Raw genomic sequence first — 24,864 nt, forward strand, 5'->3', positions numbered from 1 at the left:
GTTCAGTCACCATGCCTGCCACTGCCCGAGAGAGCATGGCCCACACTGAGAAGATTGCTTCTACCAAAATTATGGAGGACGAGGCAGAACAAAAGATGGCCACACAGCACGTACAAATTATGCTGGGAAAAGAAAACAGTGAACATGAAAGTTACTGGGCACAGCCATCAGCTGAGGCTGCATGATCACCAGCAGGTCACTATTTGAGCCACACTGTCAGTGTTGAATAAGGATGGCTGTAACAGAAAGAATGGAGAGCCACTGTGTACAATGACCATGAAATTACCAAGCAGCTGCAGAGATTCCACATGCTAATAAGCAGCTCCATTACAGAGAATGGTCTGAGGCAGAGAGGCACACAGGAAACTCAGGGACTGAGAATAGGCAGGCCTTAGTGCACGAGGGGCTGCGTAGGTCACCAGGACACAAAGCAAAGGCCGGTGCCAAAGAGCATTGATCCGCCACAGTGATTTATTGAGGCATTAATAATACAAGTGTACATCAACTGATCCACAGTCAAAAGTGGCAGGTCCCTAAGAAATTTACAAGCACTTAAGTAAATCAAAATACATCTTATTTTGTTCACTCTAACAGTCTTCTGCATTGGGGACAGAAGGCCCGTGATAGACAGGGTCTCAGTAATGCACAGTGATTCTGATTGGACCTTTTGTACAAAACCTTGTTCCCAGTAGCATGCACCCACCAATAAAGACTTCAGTACAAAAAATTAACCCTAAGCACTACATTTAAGTAGAAACCAGATATAATTCTGAATGTGTGTTTTCCCGGAAGAGCACATAAAAGAAAAAAAGAGAAAACAAACAACAACAAAAACCCAAAACCACACAGTAATACAAAGCTTTGTATGAAAGCTCTTACTAGTACAGATCTGACATGGTTCGTACTTAAAACAGAAGTTCCCATCCACAGTGCAGTGGAGGAACCCCAAATCTTTCAAGTTAACAGAATTGAAAAGGGAATAAGGGAGAGAAGAGGGCCAGAGAGAAAGGGAGGAGGGTGGCGGTAAGACGGAGGGACAAATGACATACCATCACAAAACAGTTCAAAATTTAATAAAAACAGGAAACAGAACGGGGGTCTGGGGGGCAGGTGGGGAATCGATGCACTTGGTGAATGTGCTTGCACGCAGCTGGCGCACGCAGGCCCCTAGGTGGCGCACGCAGGCCCCTAGGTGGCGTACCGCTTGGTCCACTGTCTGGCCATCCGGTCGTGCTCTGCTCTGTTGGTCATGTACTGTGTGGCGATACTTCCCACCAAAGGGTCAGCTGGAAGAGAAGAGAGGCAGGAGTCAGAAAACACCAGCCTTTCCAGCCTGACATCAGGAAGGCGTGCCCTGCACACTGGCTACAGCTGCCTGAACACCACTGGAGCGTCTCCACCTGCAGGGGGCCCATCTACCCGAGGGTCACCAATACCTACTGCTCCATTTCTTGACAACTTTCATTTTCTTTCCCTGTTCACACACTTCTCAGGCAGGTCCCCTGTGTCCAGAGATAGCACAGGTGGGCTCTGGGGGTGAGGATGGAACACCAGAGTCCAGGTGGAGATTTCCTGTGGGAAGCTCAGAGCCAGGCTGCCTTGACATGGGGTGAGCTCCACAGCAGTGGCGCTCAAACCCTGGCCACAGCTAAGTGGAACATGGAAGTAAGAAGCAGCTGTTCTTACCTCAGACAAAACAGGAGGGAGAATGCCTCCTTCCTCCTCCAATCCAAGCCCACATGGCTCATATAGAAATACGACAAACCCACTGCACAGATGTCCCAGGACTGACATCAAGGAGCAAAAGGAGGGACATCATCTGCGCAGGTGGAACAAGGGGCTGAGATGGGCCTGAAGCCAGGGCTGCCCTTAGCCACAGACTGTTGGGGACAGGAGCCTCAGTGTTTATTGTGAAAAAAGAAAAAGGTGCTTTCTGAAGGGCTTATCATCCATCTGGGGCGTCCTAATCCTCTGATTTCATTCTTTCCCTTGAATTTTATTTCCTTTAATATTTGGTGTTGGAAATGTGTGTTTATCTGAGCATTTGCCCTAAAAGGGGAATGGCAGCAAGAGTTAATGTTAAACATTAGCAACACATGCAGTGTGTGTGGGATGCCTGTGGCCCACACTCTCTGTGATTTAGCAAGGCAGATGCCATAGGAGGACCCGGCTTCCCCATCAATTAAGCTCTGAAGCCTCATGAAGACCTTGCCTGAGGTATCCTGTCATCACTTCCCTAAGGAGGAGTCCAGCTCCAACATTCACACCAATCACAAAGTCAGCAGTCTAAGGGCCTTAGACTCTCCTGTGATCCTCCTCCTCACTCCCACATCACTGAAACTATCTCTTCAACTCAGCCCAGCCAGGAGTCACAATCTAGAGCGGCAGTGAGGCAGACGCCACCTGGTGCAGACTGGCTAAGTCACTTCTTGGACATGAGGTCTTTAGGCTGAGACGAGGTACCAAGTATGGGGACCAAAGTGCAGCTGGTGCCATGTTTCTCTGCCTTGGATTAAATGACCTGTGCCAGGATCTGACAGTTTAGAGTACAAAGCTGAGGTTCCTTGGACACATAGCACAGAACACAGCCTCCTTCCACAGAACCTGTAGAACTTGGATGATTGCAGGAATATCCTAGCTGAATGAGTTACAGACAGTGGTGAGCCACTGCCTGCGTCTTCTGGAGGAGCAGCCAATGTTCTTACCCGCTGAGCCATCTCCTGAGGTTAAAGGGTTTGAAGAATTGAAAGGACACAAGATAACTGAGTCAAAGGCTGCAGTGTCTAATTGGCTGAGGAGCTGGGACACTGTTTTTCCTGATCTTTAGCTGTGACTCTACTGGAGTATTCTCACAGGCCTTAGTAATTCAAGGGGCCACTCACACTAGAGCTGAAATGAGTAATCAAATGTAATGTGTCTTATTCTATTTCTGGAACAATCTGCTATAACACAGGAATGATTTCTCATTAGTGTATTTTTTAAATAGATAAAATTTCCCCAAATCAATATTCATCTCTCAAGTTTTTATTTGTCAGTTTTCTTTCCCTATACAAAACTTACAAGTAGATAAATTGAAATATAACTACTACATTTTTTCCTTTGAAAATTATTATTATTATTATTTTACTTTTAAAGAGCATGTTCATATTAACATAGAGAGTTCAACTGGCATTGGTTTCTGGGTCTGGGATAGAAGCCATTCGAGGCCATTGCTGATGTGAGCCACACTCTGAGCCTGCAAGGACCTGTGTAGCAAGTACTAGAGGTTCCTGAGGAAGAAGGCCAGGAGCCACAGTAGGGTCAAGGGACAATTACTAGGTAGGGTAGGAATGGCATTCATGTCTCCCTCCAGTACCTGGAGCAGGTTTTCTGGTATTGGTTGCCTAGTGCAGGCAGTGACACTGAGCACTGCCTCCCCCAGTGTTCTGAGATGTGTGCCATGTTTACCCTTGATTTTCCTGCAGAAAAGCTCAGAGTACTCCCACCACTCACCTCAGCCTAGCCTCCCTCAGGGACCCACTGGGCTGTTGGTGCCACTGAAGAGGGGAGAGATGGGGCCAGACAAACAGGATGAAGGCAACAACTGAGGACAAAGAAAGAAGTGGACAGAGAACATTCCTCCTAAGTTGCTCAGTGGAAAGGAGAAACCCAGGGGAAAATGACCCCTCTTCTTCTGGAGGCCCACTTAGAGAGCAGTTGAATCTGGACCCAGTTCTTCTGTTTTTTCAGCCCCCCCCCCCCGGGGGCAGACCCCTCAGCTTCTTTGTGCCTGGATGTCCTTGATTGTATGACGGTGACAGCAGTAGTACATACACCTCAGTTAAGAATAAAAGTGGTAAGCCTCAAAAGGCAACTAAAACTGCCAGATTTTCTAAGGGAAGAAGACAAGCAGATAAGCTCTTGCACACATCTTTACAAAGCATAAATCTGAAGCTGGTGAGACGGCTCCATGGAGAAAGGTGGCTGCCACCAGCCTGACAACTGGAGTTGAATGCCAGGTCCCATACTGCAAAAGGACTCCATAAAGTTGTCCTCTTCAGAGCACCTCTCATGTGAAATATGTAAAATGTAATAAAAATATAAGCCTGATTTTTCCAGATATAATTCAAAGTTGGTATAGCTTCCAAGATCTGCTGTGATGTAGATTGATTTTGTTTGTTTGTTTTATTAACATCTTCATTTCATGCCTCACCAAAACACCATAGTGAAGCTATCCCCACTCCTCCACGGCTCACTAACTCTACTGAAGCTGGACTTTTGCTGCATTTTCCCTGAAGCATCTTCTGACATGTAGCTAAAACACAGCCTCCTTGGCAGCTTCTCCAAAGGCTTTCTGTAAGTCTCATGTGTCCATCTGTGACTTGACTACCCATGACTGTAACGTTGCCCAGTAAATACTGCCTGTCACTCACCTATAGCCCCACTGCCCAGAGCACACACATCTATCTGCTATTTCCCGTATCACTACTGTGTCCTGAGTACTAGAGAAGCAGTATTCAACAGTGGGTAAATCACTGCCACATAAGCATGAGTTTGGGTCCCAGAATCGACATCAAATCTGGATGTAGTGTCTGGTGTATCTGTAATCCCAGTAGTCCAGCATCAAGATTCGAGGAAGAGATAGGAGGATCACCAGAGACTCACAGCCTGGCTAGTCTGGCATACACAGTGGAGAGCTGGTCTGCAGTAGAGAGTTAGCCTGTATACACAGCAGAGATATAGTCTGCATACACAGTGGAGAGCTAGCCTGGCATACACAGCAGAGAGCCTGAATACACAGTGGAGAACATTGGGACACCTTGTCTTCAACACTGTGGAAAGTGAGTAATGCATGACAGACTGTCCTATCGCCTCACAGAAAAGGAAGTCTGTCTTTGAAAACCATCAGCAACTCAGACAGCACTGTGGTTGTTCTTTCTAACCCATTCTTTTATTGTTTCTTCACTGTGGCTTCCATGTGACCAGCTCCTCGACTGTTATGACTGCTGCTTCTTTAGCTGCATGTCACCTATGCAAGCCAACATTTTGCTTTATTTTTTATTTACCCACTGAATGTCTGGAGTCTTTGGAGTCTTCAGTGGATGAACTGACAAAGAGCAACAGTTCACTTCTGTTTCACAGAAGTTTCCTTCTCATGGTTCAGTCTAGCCTGGTTCTGATTTATTTAAAGCTTTCATAAAATTAACTAGTAATGGATAAACACCATAATAAATTTAAACACAAAAAATGAAGTAAAATATGCCAAGTCCCTTCTGCCTTAGCATGAGCACTCTCAGTGGTTTGAGGCTTACCGCTGCATGTGGGGATCCCATGACAGACACTGCACCTTCTAATTTCCTCTGTAGTGGGGTACCAGAACTGAGTTTCTCAATTGGCACCCAACGAGCAAGTTTGATATCAGACATCCCTCCCCATTGCTAACATCTGTTTCTCCATTCTCCATTTATCATATTTGACTCTATTTGCTATCATAACTAACACTCCAAACCAGCCATAGTGACACACATCTGTGATCCCAGAACACAGGTGGCTGAGGCAGGATGAACATGAACTCAAGCCACCCTGGGCCACAAAGCAAGACTTTCTCAAAAAACTGAACTTCAAACTTAAGCAAGCCACAAAGACAAACAAATACAAGAGAGCTGTTTTTCTAGTCTGAAGTAGATATGAGGCTTTCCAGGGGGAAGACACGTCCAGGACATGCTGCAGAACCAGGGGTGTACATTTTAAGCTTTGGCAAATATTGTCTAAAAGTCTTTCAATAAAAGGAAGAAAATGCACTCTTTCTGGACACCCTCACCAATTATTACTAATTAACCCACCCCCATTTTAACAGGAAAAAGTACCTATCCTTGATGTCTCTGCTACCTTGATGCTGACCAAGAACTAACACTTCTGGCCTTTGCTCACCATTTGCATCTCAACTTCTGTAAGCTGTTTGCTGTGTCCTCTGTCTGTTTACAAAGGAGCAGACTGGTATTAAAAAAGCTTTGGTCTCAGCCACTATCTGCTTCAGCCTTTGGAGGACTCAAGAGCAGAATATCTCCTTCAGTTTTGGCTTTCTGAATCGAGTGCCATGATCACACTGGTCGCTGCCAAGGGTAACAACACACATTTGTTTTTAAATGTGGTAAATGTCCTAAGAGAGGCGTGGGCCTGAGAAGTGTTTCATACCAAGATAAAATACAGAACACACAAGAGAAAGGAAAGGCTTGCAACTATCTTTTTTTTTTTTTGTAATTTTTCTGTTGGGGGTTGGTCTGTTGCTTAAATTTTGATGCTGATTACTGGCCCTCACGATCTGGTTACTGCCTGGATACACCTATCCTCGTTGTGTAGATCTGCTTAAGACATTATACCTGACTGATTGATTAAAGGCCTGAAACCTTGGCAGGGAAGAATGAGATAGGTGTGGCTAAGGCTCCTGGGTTTTGGGAAGAAGAGAATCATGGTAAATAGACAGACCAGAATCGAGGAGGAATGAAGATAACATGATGGGTTAGCATGGAGAAACCACATGGGATGGGAGAAAGGACTGCAATAATGGCATGGAAAGGCCCAGATGAAGAATACAAGCAAATATTTATGAAATTATGGATGGAAGATAGCCCAGAGGAAGATAGTCAAGGAAGATGGCATTGAATGGAGGCTGGGAGATGGATGGTGAGGTTATTGAGATAGCATAGATGGAATTATCTACCCAGCCTGAGGTGTTTTAAGGCAGTTATAATACTTAACAGGGGTCTGTGTCTTACTGATGGTGTGCTGGAGACTGAACTGAAGGCCTTGTATGAACAAGCCTGGCAGGCTGTCTGTCACTGAGCTACACCCTTATCTCAGAACTGTCCACACTTATATTTACACAAGTGCTCAAGTGAGCAGGAAGAGTAGCTGTCCTGTGTTTAAAAAGTTTGTTGACTGGTCAGCACCATCTCCATGCATAGTAACCTAAATTAGCACACGTGGAAGCAACACCTGTACTTTCTATCAACTGGAATCCAGTTTCTTTTTCTTTTTTTTTTTTTAATTTTTCTTATTAGTTACATTTTGTTAACTCTGTATCCCAGCTGTATCCCACTCCCTCATTCCCTCCCAATCCCACCTCCCCATGGAATCCAGTTTCTATTTAAACATGCCGAAGTCATGGAACAGCTGGCAATGTTAAGAAATTATACTACAACATTATAATCTCTCTCTCTCTCTGACACACACACACACACACATACCACAACCCTTAATAATAAAACTGCAGTGTTTACTAAAGTCTTAAACCCTTATATTTCCTACTTCTTGTATCATAGAAGTTCATATTATGTTGGGAACATTTAATGTTGCCTTAGGCTTCTGATTGATTCTTAGCACACACTGATCAGTATTCAACCACAATAAACCCTAATGCATGTCTAAGGACTACCCTGCTCTCCTATGATGTGGGAGAAGGAGATGTTCCCTGTGTATCACTTCTCCCAGTTCTGAGGTCTCTTGCCATGTATTCAAAACATTTTTAAGTGGTGAAAGCAGTCAGGTTCAGGGCAATTTGAGTTCTTTCACCTCAGGATCACAAGATTCCTGTTTACCTGCAGAACTCAGCAAGGCTCTGGAATACTGGCATTCCTCTGTTCTGCTAGTTAAATTAGTAACCCTGAGTTGTTATCAGACAAAGTTGGGGTTTTGTATGTTTGTGGAACCTGCATTACTAATTATGGCAGAAGAAAGAGGTTATGGAAGCTCAAGGAACTCATAGATCCAGTAAGTAAAGAAGAGAAGAACTTATATCCCCTTTTCGATGTGTCCAGTCACCTAATTCTCTCAAATGGCTCCAACTCCTAAATGTTGTACCACCTCCCGACAGGCCCACGGGCCAGGGACCTCACCTTACCACTAGTGGGTATTTGAGATCCAAACCACATCAGGGAGAAAGTGATTTTAATTAAATGGTAGGCATGTTAAAACTAGATTTAAATTAAGAATAAGAAATGAAACTGAGTACACCTAGCAAGATGTGCTGTTATTAGTTAGGGTTAAGGATGCTAAAAGAAGCGTCAAGTATTCCATGTTCTAGGTACTGTAATATTTCCATTTGGGACTAAATAGGATGAAGATGCCCTGTCTCAGCTGATTCCAGAAGTCCTGTCACACCAGGAAGGGAGAGGCAAGAAGCCTGGGAGAGCTGGGAGCTCCAGGTTTGGGAGTAACTTTTGTGCTGCTATGGGGGTACCTATTTTCTTGCTTCTATGAAAATGTGAGAAGATTACCTTCCAGAGGGGCCAGAACCCGTGTCATGCTGTCAGGAAAGGCCTGTGGCACGTTGGCAGGAAAGGAACTGTTGAGTGTGGTCCCTGGCTGAGGCTGAGTCAGGTGAACTGTGCAGGCAGCTGGCCTGCTTGATGACTTTCTCTTGGATGCAGCCTGAATGATCACTGCTGGATTGCTTGTGTATCAAGAGGCTACTGTCAGGCAGAGGGCACTGCAGTGACAGAGACTGATGCGAGAGTGCCAGGGGAGAGGAGGGATGTGCGCCTCAGCCTATATGCTAGACAATTCTGAACTTTGTAGGAGTTTAAAATGCCATTATTAAAAGTGAAATTATATCAACTTAGAATATTAAAAACAAAGGTAATAAAAAATGTACACCTCCTCTTCATTGTTTCCTATCTTTTGTTGTTGCCATTGTCTGTGCTAATCTTTTGTGTTACTTGCATGGTGGGAAACTCAGCATGTCTCTGGACATCTACTGTGTCTCTGAACCGTGTTTCAACTGTGCATTCAATATGAGTCATGTTGGTAGCTTGAAGTTGGCATATGGTACAAACTATACATGACTCATTTTGTTGACTGCTATCCTAGACTTTGGAAGTGACAAGTCAGAGGCTATAACACGGTGTGTTATATGCTGAGAGGCCTTACATTTTAATTGTGTAAAACATGAACACTACTGCAAGTGTCTCCCCCACCTCCAAGACTGTCAGGGGAAGCCTGACACTGTGGATGGGACTGAAGCCTACACACATTCCTGCTTTTATGTACACTGGCAAGGTGGCCAATGGCACAAGAGTTCACGTGGCCTTCCTTGTCTAATGCACTAGGCCTCCTTGTGCATTAAAGGAAGCCTAGTGTCCAGGAAAAGAAAAGTAAGAGTCAGCAAGACAGCATAGCCAGTGTGGAGTGAAGGAAACCTGTTCCTAAGGAATGCCTCTTGGTACTGCTCAGTAAATGATGAATTAGAAACAAAGAAAACAATTCAACTATTCTCAGGCTTTGGCATCATTGCTAAGAATAAAAACTACTTGAGCACAAGCTCTGCAATATGGCAGACGACCTGAGAGAGGGAGCCACTTTGTGACTAAGGGCTGGGAAATGCTAAGAGGTTAGATAGTTTGTGAGGTCTCATCTTGCTACTGAGAACAGCATGGAATTTAAAATGTGTGAACTGCTTATTTCTGGAGTTTTAATGGTTTGAGAATGCAGCCAACTGCAGTAACTGCAAGAGCCCAAGGCAGTGTCATGTGTAAGAGGGGCTGGTATCTGGACAAGGAGGGGCTGACACTAACAGTCAGGCTTCCACACCCTCCTATGCTTCTTTGTCTCATTTCTTAAATGAAAATACCACATAACATCAAATGGAAACTATATCCATTTGCCAGCCACAACTATAGGATGAAAGCAGAGAGGAAGTGAAGAAAAAGCAGCCTGATCTTCCTGGAAGCATTGTTTGGCCACATGGGATCTGCATGAAGAACGCTGAACAGTGTGTTCTTGTTTACAGATTATAGACTCATGTTCTTTATAGCAGAACACTAAATAGATTCACATACACACAGGCATGTCATCCTCTCAGTTCCTGCCCCCACCAGCTGTCAAGCATTTACCAGAACATTATTGGGGAATAGCCAGTCAAGGAGCTTGGGTCAGCATCTGGCCCTGAACATCAGGTAACTGGGAAGTGAGACTGCAACTCCTTAATGTGAAGTGGCCTCTGGCTCTGTTACCTGAAGGCTTGGAAGACATGTCATGGTAAGCAAAAGATGCCAGGAAGATGGGGTTGGGGTGGGCTCAAGGACATGGTTTGCACACTCCTTAGCTACCAGCCCTGAGAAGCCAGGCCCTGGGGAGAGGGAAGTGGTACCTGAGAGCCACACAGAGAGGGTAGGAAATGGTTTCAATTGGGAATGGGATGGCTTTAGGACTGACCAGATTGACTGTCTGAGAGCTGAAAGTGACTTGAACATTGGACCACATGCTAGACATTGTCCAGGAAAAGAAAAGTAAGAGTCAGCAAGACAGCATAGCCAGTGTGGAGTGAAGGAAACCTGTTCCTAAGGAATGCCTCTTGGTACTGCTCAGTAAATGATGAATTAGAAACAAAGAAAACAATTCAAAGAATCAGTGAGAGCAAGAGCTGGTTCTTTGAGAAAATCAACAAGATAGACGAACCCTTAGCCAAATTAACTAAAAGGCAGAGAGACACTATGCAAGTCAACAACATCAGAAATGAAAAGGAGGGCATAACAACAGATATTGAGGAAATCCAAACAATCAGTAGGTCTTACTTCAAAAGCCTATATGCCACAAAATTTGAAAGTCTAAATGAAATGGACAATTTTCTTGATCAATTCCAATTACCAAAGCTGAATAAAGATCAGGTAAATAAATTAAATAGTCTTATATCCCCTAAGGAAATAGAAGCAGTCATCAAAAATCTCCCATTGAACAAACAAAAACAAAAACCAAACCAAACCAAACCAACAACAACAAAACACCCAGGGCCAGATGGTTTCAGTGCAGAATTCTACCAGACCTTCAAAGAGCTAACACCAATACTCTTCAAAATATTCTACAAAATAGAAACAGAAGGAACATTACCAAACACATTCTAGGAGCCCACAGTCACCTTGATACCTAAACCTCACAAAGACCCAACAAAGAAAAAGAATTTCAGAGCAATTTCTCTTATGAACATTGGTGCAAAAATACTCAATAAAATACTTGCAAACTGAATCCAAGAATACATAAAAGACATCATCCACTATGACCATATAGGCTTCATTCCAGGTATGCAAGGGTGGTTCAATATAGGGAAATCCATCAATGTAATCTACCACATAAAAAAAAAAAACTAAAAGAAAAAAAAACACATGATCATCTTCTTAGATGCTGAAAAAGCATTTGACAAAATCCAACACTGGTACATGTTTAAAGTCTTGAAGAGATCTTGAATACAAGGCACACACCTAAACATAGTAAAGGCAATATACAGCAAGCCTATAGCCAACATCAAACTAAACAGAGAAACTTAAATCAATCCCACTGAAATCAGGGACAAGGCAAGGCTGTCCACTCTCTTTATACATAGTACTTAAAAGTCCTTGCTAGAGCAATAAGACAACTAAAGGAGATCATGGGGATTCAAATCAGAAAAGAAAAAGTCAATGTATCACTATTTGCAGACAGTAAGGCAGCATACATGAGTGACCCCAAAAATTCTACCAGGGAACTCCTATAGTGATAAATGCCTTCAGCAAAGTGGCTGAATACAAAATTAAAAAAAAAAATCAGTAGCCCTCTTGTATACAAAAGACAAAAGGGCTGAGAAAGAAATTAGGGAAACAACACCCTTCACAATAGTCACAAATGACATAAAGTACCTTGGTGTAACCCTAACCAAGCAAGTGAAAGACTTGTATGAAAAAAAACTTCAAGTCTTTGAAGAAAGAAACTGAAGAAGGTATCAGAAGATGGAAAGATCTCCCATGCTCATCGATCAGTAGGACTAACATAGTAAAAATAGACATCTCACCAAAAGAAATGTACAGATTCAATGCAACTCCCATTAAATTACTAACACAGTTCTTTACAGACCTTGAAAGAAAAAAAATTCAACTTCATATGGAAAAACAACAAAACAAATAAACAAACAAACCAACCAACAAACCAGAATATCTAAAACAATCCTGTGTAATAAAAGATCTTCTGGAGGTACCTCCATCCCTGATCTCAAGCTGTACTATAGAGCAACAGTAATAAACATGGCATGGTACTGGCACAAAAACAGAGTGGTGGATCAATAGAATCAAACTGAGGACCCAGAAATAAACCCACATACCTATGAACACCTGAGTTTTGACAAAGATACCAAAACCATACAATGAAAAAAAGACAGCATCTTCAACAAATGGTGTTGGTCCAACTGGATGTCTACATGTAGAAAAATACAAATAGACTGATATCTATCACCCTGCATAAAATTAAAGTCCAAATGGATCAAAGATCTCAACATAAAACCAGACACACTAAATCTGTTAGAAGAAACAGTGGGGACAGGAGACAATTTACTGAAAAGAACACTAATAGCTCAGGCTCTAAGATCAACAGTTAATAAATGGGATGTCATGAAACCGAAAAGCTTCTGTAAAGCAAAGGACACTGTCAATAGAACAAAACAGCTTGCAGTTTAGGAAAGGATCTTCACCAATCCTATATCTGAAAGAGGGCTAATATCCAGAATATAGAACTAAAGAAAGTAAACACCAACAAAGGAAATAATACAATTTAAAAAATGGGGTATAGAACTAAGTAGTGAATTTCCAACAGAGGGCTACTGAATGGCAGAGAAACACTTAAAGAAATGCTCAATATCCTTAGCCATCAGGGAAATGAAAACGACTCTGAGATTCCATCTTACACCAACCAGAATGGCTAAGATAAAAAACTTAAGGGATGACACATGCTGGAGAGGTTGTGGAGAATCCTCCTCCATTGCTGGTGGGAATGCAAACTTGTACAACCACTTTGTACAATTGGAAGTCAATCTGGTGCTTTCTCAGGCAATTAGGAATAGTGCTACCTCAAAATCCAGCTATACCACTCCTGGGCATATCCCTTAAAGATGCCCCACCATTCAACAAGGACCTTTGTTCAACTATGGTCATAGCAGCTTTATTTGTAATAGCCAGAATCTGGAAACGACCTAGATGCCTCCCCAATGGAGGAATGGATACAGAAATTGTGGTACATTTACACAATGGGATACTACTCAGCAATTAAAAACAAGGAAGTCATGAAATCTGCAGACAAATGGATAGAACCAGAAGAGATCATCCTGAGTGAGGTAACCCAGAAACAGAAAGACAGGCATGGCATATACTTATAAGTAGATAGTAGCCGTATAACATAGGAATAACTATATTAAAATCTACAGACCTAAGCAAGCTAAACACTAAGGAGGACCCTAGGGAGGATGCTTAAATCTCATTCAGAATGGCAAACAGGATAGATACCAGAAGTGGTGGATGAGAGGGAACAGGATGGTAAGCTAATATAGATGGTCCTCTGAAAGGCTGCACCCAACAGGGGATCGAAGCACATGCTGAGACTTATGGTTAAACTTTGGGCAGAGTGTAGGCAGACTTATGGAAGGAGGTGGGGTAGAAGGACATGGAAGGGACAGGAGCCCCACAAGGAGTCCAGCAAAAAAGAAAACTGAGTCCAGGGGGTCCTGCAGAGACTGATGCACCAACCAAAGACCATACAAGAAGAGTACCTAGACTCCCCTGCTCAGATGTAGTTGATTGGCAGCTCAGTCTCCACGTGGGTTCCCGAGTAAGGGGAGGAGGGGCTGCCTCTGTCATGAACAAGGTTGCCTGCTCCTTGATCACTTGCCCCTGGTGATGTGGCCTTACCAGACTACAGAGGAAAAGGTTCCAGGCAGTTCTGATAAGACTTGATAAGCTACAGGCAGATGGCAGAGGAGGAGAACTCCCCCTTTCAGTGGAAAAGGGGAAGGAGATGCAGGCAGAGAGGAAGGAAGGGTGGGGCTGGGAGGAGCTAGTGGAGGGGGCTACAATTGGGATATACAATGAATAAATTAAAATAAATGTAAAATTAAAAGGAAAGAAAAGTTTCCCTTAATACACGGCAACTGCCTCTTTGAGGAGCCCACAGTCAAGTGCTTGGGTGTGCTTTGTTCTTTTCCTCAAGGTCTTTCTTTTTCTAGCAAACCCAGCACATACTGGCTTCATTCTGGCTCGTCCTGTAATGTAATTTTGTGTGCATAGATGCATTCCTGTGCATGTGCTTGGAGGCTAGGGGGTGATGCCTAGTTTGTCTTCATCAGTTTCTTCTCTATCTTGGTTGTTTGAACAGGGTCTCTCAGTGAACCTAGAGCTCACCAATATGGCAGCTGGTTAATAAGCCTCCAGTACTATGATTATGGATACACCAAAACCAAATTTTATGTGTGTGGTAGGGATTTGAACACCCATGTCCTCGCACTTGAGCAGCAAGTACTCTACCCACTCAGCTGGGACTTGGAAATCATTTCTGCCTTGAAGCCAAGGATCCAGTTTTGCTTGTGCTGAGGTCCCTAAAGGCTTAAGGGAACTCACCAGGCTGCTGTGAGTTGACAGAGGGAGCTGTGTGACAGGAAGACACAGGAGAAGGGTGACAGGAACTTCTGTCAAGGTAATTATCAATATCATTTCCTTTCCAGTAGTGCTGAACTGCAGTGGAACTTTGTTCCACACATGAGATGGGTGAACCAGGAAGAACTTTTTCTAACCATCATTTCAAACTGGACCCTAAATCTTTTCAGCACATAATCAACTTCCCCTTGGTTAGCTGGCCTTCTGACCTCCTTAGTGTGGAACTCTTGACCTGTATCCTGCTTCACTGGATTCATTCAAGGGCCCCCAACACATGGTTGCACTGGCTTCTGAAGCCTGCTCACCACTCTAACCTAACATTTCTCCACCAACTACAAGCCCCTCTCACTTGAAAAGTAACCACAAAACCACCAATTTTAGTTTGTGACAAGGACAAAGGACCCCTCCAAATGTCTCACACTTCACTGGAGTGTGATTCTAGCTGGCATTTCAGGTGAGTGCAGAGTAACTCAGCAGTGGTGAGCCAGCTTGCATCTGGTTTTCCCTGCTCCTACCACCAGGACTTCCCCTTCAATTGTGAGCTAAAATAAACCCTTCCTTCCTTAAGCTGTTTCTGTTGGTATTTTGTAATAGCAGTGAGGAAAGTAACTAATACTGTGAGTGTATATGTGTTTGTGTGTATGGCCCTGCCCTCACGTGTGTGCCATAAAGGGAAAGGAAGAAGGAGAGGGAGAGGGAGGGAGAAAGAGAGAGGGAGAGAGAGAGAAAGAAAGAGGGAGGGAAAGAGAGAGAAGGAAAAGAGAGAGAAATAGGGAGGGAGAGAGGGAGAGAGAGAGAAAGAGAAAGAGAGAGAACAGATGAATTCAGCTGTTTCTGACAGGGAAGTCTGTGTTCCTCAGATCCCACACTGGGAATCATCATCTACCCCACCAGTGTCTGGGTCTGACCTTCACCATTTTCTCCTTCTAAGCCAGGTTTTGATTATTCCACCTCACTAACTGATGCTTTGAGACAGTCTCACTGTGCAGCAAAGGTTGGCCTGGTCCTTTAAATCCTCTTGCATCAGACTCTTCCCTGTGATTTGACTTTTGAAAGTACTAATTAACATTCATATTAGACTGTTCCCTTCTCTGGGCAGGATCTACCATTAAAGACAGGAAAGGAGGCTCCATATACTGAGTGATCATGCAGACTGGATGTGGAGTGCAATGCTCCCCATGTTCATAATTTCACCTATAGAGGTCTCATTCCCCACTATATGGTCAAACCATATTTTTTTTTTGTGTGTGTGTGTGTTGGGGGGGTGAGTGGGGTGGGGTGTGAAGAGTGGACTCAAGGCCTTGTATATGGTAAACCGGTTTTCTGCCAGTAGGCCTGGGTACCATTACGGAAGTTGCACTAGAAATACAAAGGCTATTTTTCATTCTTCATTAAAAAAAAATAATAATAAGAATGGGCTAAGGCCCTAATATGGTTGAGTGGTGGGCACAATCATAGCTCTGAGCCTCATTTGGAATACATTTTGGAGGCTGCATTTTGGTGTCAAAATTACATGTGGTAGCATGAACTAAATCACATAATCCCATTTAAATTCTAAAATAGTTATTTTTATAGTAGTCTTATGAAGTTTAATTCATTCTCTTGCCCTGAAAGCTTCAGCAAATACTTAAAATATCTCTACCTATTTTTCTATAATTCACTACATTTGTTTTTGTTATGAATATGCTTCCTGGATTTGCATAGAGATTATATGTCTAGAACAGTAAGGGTGGGGAAGAGGCTGGGAAAACACCCACCATCCTAAATGAGAATGTGCTTACATCTGCATGAACAATTACACTTTCTCACTTGTAAATGAGTTATCATTTGTCTGGCTAATTCCTAACATTGCAGTGACTGTTCTGAGGGATGGTGACAAATGCACAGATGTTGTTTTACAAGATTAAAGTGCCCTTCTTTGCCTAAAGTTTTGGTAGTCACACTTACTATGTCATCTCACTTAGGTCTAGAAAAACGAAAACAAACTAAATGTGCAGCCTCACAAGAACACGTGCTTCAGTGACTGCTGGGGCAAAATGCAAAGTGGATGCCTTTTACTTACATCAACTCGCTAGTATTTCACATATTATTGAGGGTGCTTGCCTCATGCTTACATGACCACTTTGAAGCTTACTGGAGTCTTGAAAGAATACAGTCCAGATACAATTAAAAGCTTCACAATAAAAGACAACAAGGAGAGCATGAGGGTCCACTGAGCACATGTGAGCTTCACAGGGGCAAGGTGGGGAGGGTCCTAACTAAGACCAGAGTTTTACATCTACAGAGTTTTACATATTTAAATTACCTGGCCTGCCAATTGTAAAATATCAGTAAAATATTAATTATGTATGCAAAATGTCTGACTTAAGTTCTCTCTAACAGTCACTGTGCTGTCAATTCATGTCCCCTGCATGAGTGAGACTTGAAAGCTTCTACTGCAGGTAGAAGCAGGTATTTACGTCTCAATCCAGTAGTGTTAAGAAAAAGAAGAGAGGATACAAGGAGAGGAAGGACACAGAGATGCTGGCGTTCCTTCACTCAGAGGCCTCCTTTAACTTCTGGTACAAGTAAGTTGATTAATATTGGAATTGAAAATTAGCTTAGTAGTTTAAGTCTAATTCTCACTTTGACTAGGTTCAAGTCTCTGTAAACATTTCCTGACATAGAAGAGCCCCCAGGTCATCTAGTGTGTGTGGAGTGGGGCAGAGGAGACAATGAGGTGAGATCCATGTTGATTGGGGCAGGGAAGCAGGACACTTCCTTTATTCTCTCCCAATGATTCTATGAGTCTTTGTCCCTGGGGAGTAAGGCTAAATGCTTAATCAAATGCACCTGGAATCCTTAAAAGGAGCATGGTTATACTAACAAGCCACCCTCAATTTACAGTGAAGTTATAAGCTAAAATTAAAATGAATAATTATATCTTCAGGGAAAATGTAAGTATAAAACTTTAGTGGTTTGAAGCCATTTGTTGGTTACTCTAACCTGTCAAAACTAAGGTCAACAATGTTAAGGCCATACCTACAACAAACATTTTGTTGTGTTTATATTGAAACATTCATTTTCCTATGCCTCATTTGACTAACCTCACTACAGCTTCTTTTAGTTTTTGGTGTTTGTGGTATAAGTGCATGTGTATGTGTGTGTGGTACATGTGGCTGTGGCATGTGTGTATGGAGTCCAGAGGTCCATGTTGGGTGTCTACCTCTTTTCCACCTAATTTTTTAACTCAAGAACTTTCTGTTATTTTCAGTAAAGTTGTATAGCTCCTCCCCGTTTTTAAAATTTATTCTTCTCTCATACATTACATACAACCCTACTGCAGTTTTCCTCCCTCCCCTTCCCCCTACCTCACTTTTTTTCCAGATCCACCCCTCCTCACCTCTCCTCAGAAAAGAGCAGGCTTCCTAGAGACATCAACCAAATATGGCACAACAAGCTACAATAAGCACAGGCACATATTCTCACATCAAGGCTGGACAAGGCAACGTAGCAGGAGAAAAAGGGTCCCAAAGGAAGGCAAAAGAGTCAGAGACAGCCCTTGCTCCCGCCGTTAGAAATCCCACGAGAACACTGAGCTATATGACCGTAACATATGTGGAGGACCAAGGTCTGATCCACACAGGCGCTGTGATCTCTGTGAGCCACTGGAATAATCCTGGTCAGTTGATTCTTTGGGTCATGTTCTTGCATGTCCTTGGTCCCTCTAGTTCCTCCAATCCTACTTCTCCTCCTCCATAGGACTCCCTGAGCTCCACCTAATGTTTGGCTGTGGGACTCTGCCTCTTCTCCCATTAGCTGCTGGATAAAGTCTCTCTAGTCTTTCTAGCAATGATTATGCCAGGCTCTGGTCCAAGCACATCCTACAGGCATGACAAACTGTAGGTCAGAGGTTTTGTGGCTGGGTTGATGTCCCAATCCCTCCACTTGCAGCCTTGCTTGACTACAGAGAATGGCCGGTCCATCATCTGTGCCTCCATTATTAGGAGTCCTTGTGTCACCTAGTAGAGTCCATGGAGTTCCCACTGCTCTAGGTGTCTACCTCACTCCCCAAATGTTTCCCAATTCCAGTTGTCTCTCCCGCATTCTCTCAACCCACCCCCACTCTGCTCGACCTGATTCCTTCTGTTACCGTCTCCACCTGTACCAGTCCAGCTTCAAAACCTACTCTATTCCCCCTTCCCAGGGAGCTCTTTGCATCTCCACTTAGACCCTTGTTACTTAGCCTCTCTGGGTCTGTGGATAGTAGCAGGATTATCCTTTACTTTACAGCTAATATCCACTTAAAAGTTAGTACATACCACGTATGTTATCTCACTCAGGATGATTTTTTTCTAGTTCAGAAAATTTCATGATGCCGTTTTTAAACAGCTGAGTAATACTCCATTGTGTAAATATAGCACATTTTAAATCCATTCTATAATTGTCACTAATAAAAAAAAATCTTAAGCATCATAAGCAACTTTTTACTTAGTACAGATTTGCTTTATTGTGTCCTTCATTTCTGACCTTCTACTGTAGTCCTGGGAACTACTGGTATATTTTCTGTGTCTATATACTTGATCTTCTCAATTTTACACCTACTCTGGCCTCAACCTTATCATTAACCTCCTCCTGCCTCAGCCTCCCAAAGTCTTCAGATATGTGCCAGCATGCTCAGTGGGTTACATGTTTTCTTGTCATTGATTTGAGTTATAGGAGTTCTTTATAAATTTTGGACACGGAATCTATTAGAGTTTGATTATCGGATAAAGAGTTTATAAAAATTTTCCCACCTGCAAGGTCCCTCTCAGTTGGTTGACAGCTTCCTCTGCCATGCAGAAGCTTTTCCATTTGATGTAGTCCTATTTATTCATCTCCTTTTGCTTTTGTACCTAAGATTTCAGTGTGCTATTTCAGAAAACTCTGCTGATGCCAGTCCTAAAAAAGAAAATCTTCCCTTTACTTTATCTTCTAGGTAGTTCATGGCTCCAGGCAGTGTGTGTGTGTATGAATTTTGAGTTGATTTTTTATATGGCACAAGATCAAGAGTACAGTTTAATCTCTTTTTCTTTTGTGTGTGTGTGTGTGTTTTGTTGTTGTTGTTGTTCTACATGGGAATCCAGTTTTTCCAATGCCATTTACTGAGAGTTTTCCCCTTTTCCTATTGTACTGTCTTATTGTACTGTACGGCCCTTGTCAAAATTAGTCAGTCCAAGCTTTCTATTCAGATTCATGAATCTTTATGTCTATTTTGATGACAGTACCAACTATTTTCAGTCCCATAATTTTGTGTTATATTTTTAATTATGTTTTGTACTGTGCTTGAACCAAGGACTTTGTACACGTCAGGAAGACAACATGAAGTTGTACCCCAGTCCCTGTTGCATCATTTTCAGTCACAGGATTTACCTCCAGCTGTCCCCACCCCTAAGAATTAATTTGGCTATTTGAGATCTTTTGTGGTTCCATAGGATTTTAGGTTGTTTTTCTTTTTCTTGTTTCTAACTTAGTAAAAACTGCACGTTATTTTGATAGAGAACATATTAAATCTGTACTTTTGATCTTAAATACTTAGGAAATAGTCCCCAGGATCAGAAATCATTACTTTTGACTCTCACAAATGTAATCACCAGTAGCCTGCTAATAGAATGTTCCTTACCTAAAACAAATTATATGCAGTTGAAGAGCATATAATTTGTATCTTGTATGTGTGGTAAAAAGTATGCCAGAGCCCCTGGAATCACTTTTTACTACAGTATACAATATGGAGGAACTAGCCACACAGGTGACCAGCACTGAACACTCATAGCAAAAGGAGGTGGCAAGAAGTGACTACAGCAGTATGGTTGTAACACACACAACTCTAGGCTATGCTAAGATTATAGTTGAAGTTAACTAGGATATTTACAATATACATAGTACCTTTGGCAGCTAAGAAAAAAGTAAGCAATTATAAGCATTAAACACTAATTGACACAGTCTAGAGTTATCTGATCAGGAGCTAAGGGAAGGAAGCCAGTAAGCAGCTTCTGCCATGTTTCCTGCCCTGACATCCCTTAATGATGGACTATAGGCTGGAAACATAAGCTGAAACAAACCCTTTCTTCCATAATCATGGTTTTTTGTCATAATAACCAAAACAAATCAGAGCAGAAATTATCAGGAATGGGGTATTGCTGTGATGGACCTACCAGTATTTTGGGAGGACTGTGGAAGTGTTTGGAATACTGAACTAGAAAAAAGCCATTTGAGTAATCAGAGTTTGATGGGCTTTACTGTGGGAACTTGGAACAATGTAGAGAAAAATGTACATGGTGAGGTTTGAGAGTCCTTCAAATTCTCTATCGATGGTGTTCATGTAATATACTTGAGTTAAGAATCTGTGGAAGTGAAACCTCCTGTGTCACTGGGACAAAAGATGCTGGTTTGCTGGGCCTAAGAATCAGCCATGATTAATAAGGAATCGGCATCACAAGCTGTGGTACAAGGCTACACATCAAGCTGGTGGCAGAAAGTGGCAAATAATCAGTAAGAACCGACATATCACTGGCTTTGAAGGCATGAAGAGGTTATGTGGAACACTGAGGCATGGCACTGTGTGTAAGGGTTCGAGTCCCTGCAGAGAGGACCTGATAGAGCACTGGTGAAGCTGAAGCCTCAGTTACAGTGAGGACCTCAGAACTGAAGAAGTCATGGACAGAAGCTTAGGCCTGGCACCATGAGCAGGGCCAGAGTCCTTGAAGAAAGACCAGGAGAGGCTGGTAAAGGGGCAGCCTCAGCTGTAAGGAGATCCAGAATTGTGGGGTATTTGCCAAGGGTGGGCATGTGAGAAGCAGAGCTGGCATGAGTCTGAGACAAGCTGTGTGAGCTGTGCATTGCAGATCTGGAGAGGTGGGACTCCCAAGCCCTCTGGAGCCTGGAGGATAGTGCCATGAATCCCAGATTCTGGACACTGAGCTACATAGAGTTTGGACTTACATTACTGCACATTGGTTTTGCATTTTTGTTCTGTTCTACTTCTTCCCTTCTTGAGTAAGAAAGTATTCAACTTGTTTTTGATTTTGTAGGATGCCCCCATTAAGAGATTTTGGATATTTTAACGGGACAACGAACTTCTAAAACATTGGAAATTTTGAAGTTTGTGGGAATTTTATAGCTGTCCTGTATTTTATGTAATAATATTAAAGTGAGATCCTGGGGACACACAAGAAAGGAAAGGTTATGCCTTAAGGTAATGTATTTGTATGTCAAGCTGACAAGGGTAAAGTCTCTTAGTTTTGGCTGTCAATTTTTCAAATCCTAGAGTGCTGGAGCCAGACGGCAGAGTTGAACGGTTCTTGAGTTGGGAGTGAGGATTGAAATTAATAAACCAACATACAATACATGGGACCTTTCTGGGAGCCTCCAGTGGAAGCTAGATGCCTTGTTTTATTCTAGACTCCTTTTAAACCAGAGCAAAAGCACCTCAGCACAATGAGTTAATTCACAAGGAAGTCCAGCAAAAGGTGTGACTTTGACAAGACATCCCACTTGCTGTCTCAAGCAAAAGGAGATAGACTTGGTGACTTATCACTGACTTGGGTGAAGGCCAGAGTGAAAGCAGTCTTCCTCTGAGATCTAAATATCAAAGCAAGCTGGCAGACCAGCAGCTCCCAACACCAGAGTTATCTGTGAGAGTTGTAAACGGTTAATCTCTTGGTCAGACTGGCTTGTGGCCAGATTCTCAACTATTAACTGATGCAGGAACACCTAACCAACTGTGGGTGGTACAACACCTATGCAGAGGGTCCTGGGTTGTATAAGAAAACTAGCTGATCAAGAGCCAGAGACAGCAAACCAAGCAAGCAGCATTTTTCCATGGCTTGTGCTTCAGTTTCTGCTTGAGTTCTTGCCCTGACTTCACTCAAAAATGGACTATTACCAGGAAGTATAAGCCAAATAAACCCTTTCCTCCCCTAAGTTGCTTTTGGTCAGTGTTTTATCAAAGCATCAGAAAGGAAATCCAAAAAACAAGTATTTGTGTATACATATTAACTTTTAATAAATTTATACATTTTATAAACACAAGCAGTATGCTATTATATTTTATGTTTGTGACATGCTGTTTCTTAAAGTTTTTCATTTTTGTAGGTTCTGAATGGCCCAAATCTCGTACAGTCACATGCACATTAGTGGATCCTGAGAGGCAAGGTTCTGGAGCATTGCTTTGGTCAGTACAGACATTTTCACACAATTTCTTCTGAGCCGTAACCATGGAAGGCCCTTTGATCTCCTCCTCTAAGTAGTGCATGTCAATGTCAAGCTGTGGACTTCCTTGGTTAAATTACCCCTAAATATTTTTTAAGATTTGTTTATTTTTAATTTTATGTATATGTATGAGTGCCTACCTCTATGGATATGTGCCTGCTGCCCAGGAAGCGTGGAAGAGGACATTGGATCTTTTAGAACTGGAGTTACAGATGGTTTTGAGCTGTCATGTGGGAACTGAAGTCAGGTCCTCTCCAATAGCATGCTTTTAACCACTGAGCCATCTGTCCAGCCTCTGTGCATCTGTTTTTGATGCTATTGTAAATGCAACTGGGTCTTCTCCAGTTTGGCCAGTTGTTTGCAGATGAGAACATTTAGACTTTTAAATCTTGATTTTATATCCTGTACTGCATTCACTTAGTTCATAGTCACAGTTTTTGAAAAAGCTTCTTTATGTCTAAATCTAGAGAACTACTGTTAATGGTTGCAAAATCAATACTAATAGAAAAGAGCATTTAGAAAAACTGAAAGGAACAGGCTAGCTTTACTGGTTTCTTTATAAATTCTATACCCCATGTTAGTAAGTTCTCCCAGCACTTTTCCAGAAAGCAGGAGGAGGAACAGGTGAATTGAAACCAAAACCCCACCCAGTTGCAAAGGAATGCAAAAGGTCCCCCCCCCCCACTGTGGAGGAGTGTCCAGATCTGCAGTAGGAGATAATGTTGCCCAGTAATCGGTCCAGACGTCACAGCTCCCCCACCCACATTGGGGCAGGAACAGATGGACTTGGCGCCTAAAATGAACCAATCATTTTGAAAGTCAACTACTCTACCCAACTCCTTCCTTTAAAAACCTCAGCCTTCTGTTTCTCCTGGCTGTTCCTCTCTGGTTGGGGGGCAGGGCAGCCACATCGTGCAATGGCTCGAATAAACCTCTTGCAAATTGCATCCATATGGTCTCCAGTCTCCTGAGTTCTCTTCATACCCTCCTGGATATTAGGGTCCCCTTGGGCCTAACAAAACAAACCCAATCCCTCAGAAATAAAGGGAACATTTTAATTGTAGAGTGTACAATCTACTTTAGTTTATTCACACAGATGATAGTTTACATATCAGTGTACAAAACAAGGGCCTTCATGTTATGGCTGCATGTGCTGCAGCAGGTACCAAAGCTAACAGAGACTTCCTGTGATGGAAAACTGCTTCTCCTCATGCACACAGATTCTCCATAAGCACTGTGCTTCTACAAGTGTAAAACCTGCTTTTATCAACTTTAGGAAGGAAATGGAGAACACTCTGGGTTTCAGTAACAGGGCACATGCCAAGTCATTTATTAATTTCTAAATCTTTATCTAGGTAGGCTTCTCCTGTGTGTGTGTGTGTGTGTGTGTGTGTGTGTGTGTGAAGAGGCTAGAGAAAACCTTGGGTATGCCCCTCAGATGCCCTTGTTTCTTTTTGAGACAAGGTTCTGGCTGACCTGGATCTTGCCAAGTAAGGATAGGCTGGCTGTCCAGAGGGCCTCAAGCATCCTCCTGTCTCTGTTTCCCAGGGCTGGGATTACATGTATATGTTACCATTCCTGACTTCTAAAATATGAGTTCTCAGGATCAAACTGTGTCCTCATGCTCACATGGTAAGCACTTTAGCAACAGTCACCTCCCTAGCCCTCATAGTCTAACTTTTTGATTGTTACAAACACTTATACATTCATCTTTCCAGCCACTTATGGTGGCTCACGTTTGTTTGTTTGTTTTTCCAGAACAGGGTCTCACTCTGTAGTTCTGGCTGTCCTGGAACTCACTATGTAGATTAAGATAGCCTTGAAGGCAGAGCTCTGCTTGACTCTGACCCCTAACCCCAAAACTGGGGTTAAAGGCATATACCAGTATGCCTAGTTCAATCACACTTGTAATCCTAGCACTTTAGATGCTGAGGAGGAGAACTACTGTTGAGTTTGAGGACAGGTTGGGCTTTTTTTTTTTTTAATTAATTTTTTTATTTATTAGAATTTATTCACTTTGTACCCCAGCTGTAGCCCACTCTCTTGTCCCCTCCCAATCCTACCCTCTGTCCTTCTTCTCCTCCCATGCCCAGCAACTTGGCTATTCCCAGAGGGCAAGAAGTAGTTCAGGATAACACCTGAGTTATGCCATTGAGGTAAAAGGTGAAGATACTTTGTAGAGAAAAGTAGGAGACATCTCACTTTGTTTTTTGAA

General features: G+C 42.7%; 1 protein-coding gene across 2 annotated transcripts in view; it reads right to left on the reverse strand.

Annotated features, from left to right (window-relative positions):
• Positions 1-453: 453 nt before the first annotated feature.
• Positions 454-24,864, reverse strand: part of LOC110552133 (ubiquitin-conjugating enzyme E2 E2) — a 287,185-nt gene continuing 262,774 nt past the window's right edge. For both annotated transcript variants that reach the window (XM_021643217.2, XM_021643218.2), the window contains exon 6: positions 454-1,286. In XM_021643217.2, coding sequence (XP_021498892.1) covers positions 1,189-1,286 — 98 coding nt within the window. In that variant the 3' untranslated portion in view covers positions 454-1,188. The remainder of the gene's footprint in view (positions 1,287-24,864) is intronic.

The sequence above is a fragment of the Meriones unguiculatus genome, chromosome 9, assembly GCF_030254825.1.
Source record: "Meriones unguiculatus strain TT.TT164.6M chromosome 9, Bangor_MerUng_6.1, whole genome shotgun sequence".
Classification (NCBI taxonomy): domain Eukaryota; kingdom Metazoa; phylum Chordata; class Mammalia; order Rodentia; family Muridae; genus Meriones; species Meriones unguiculatus.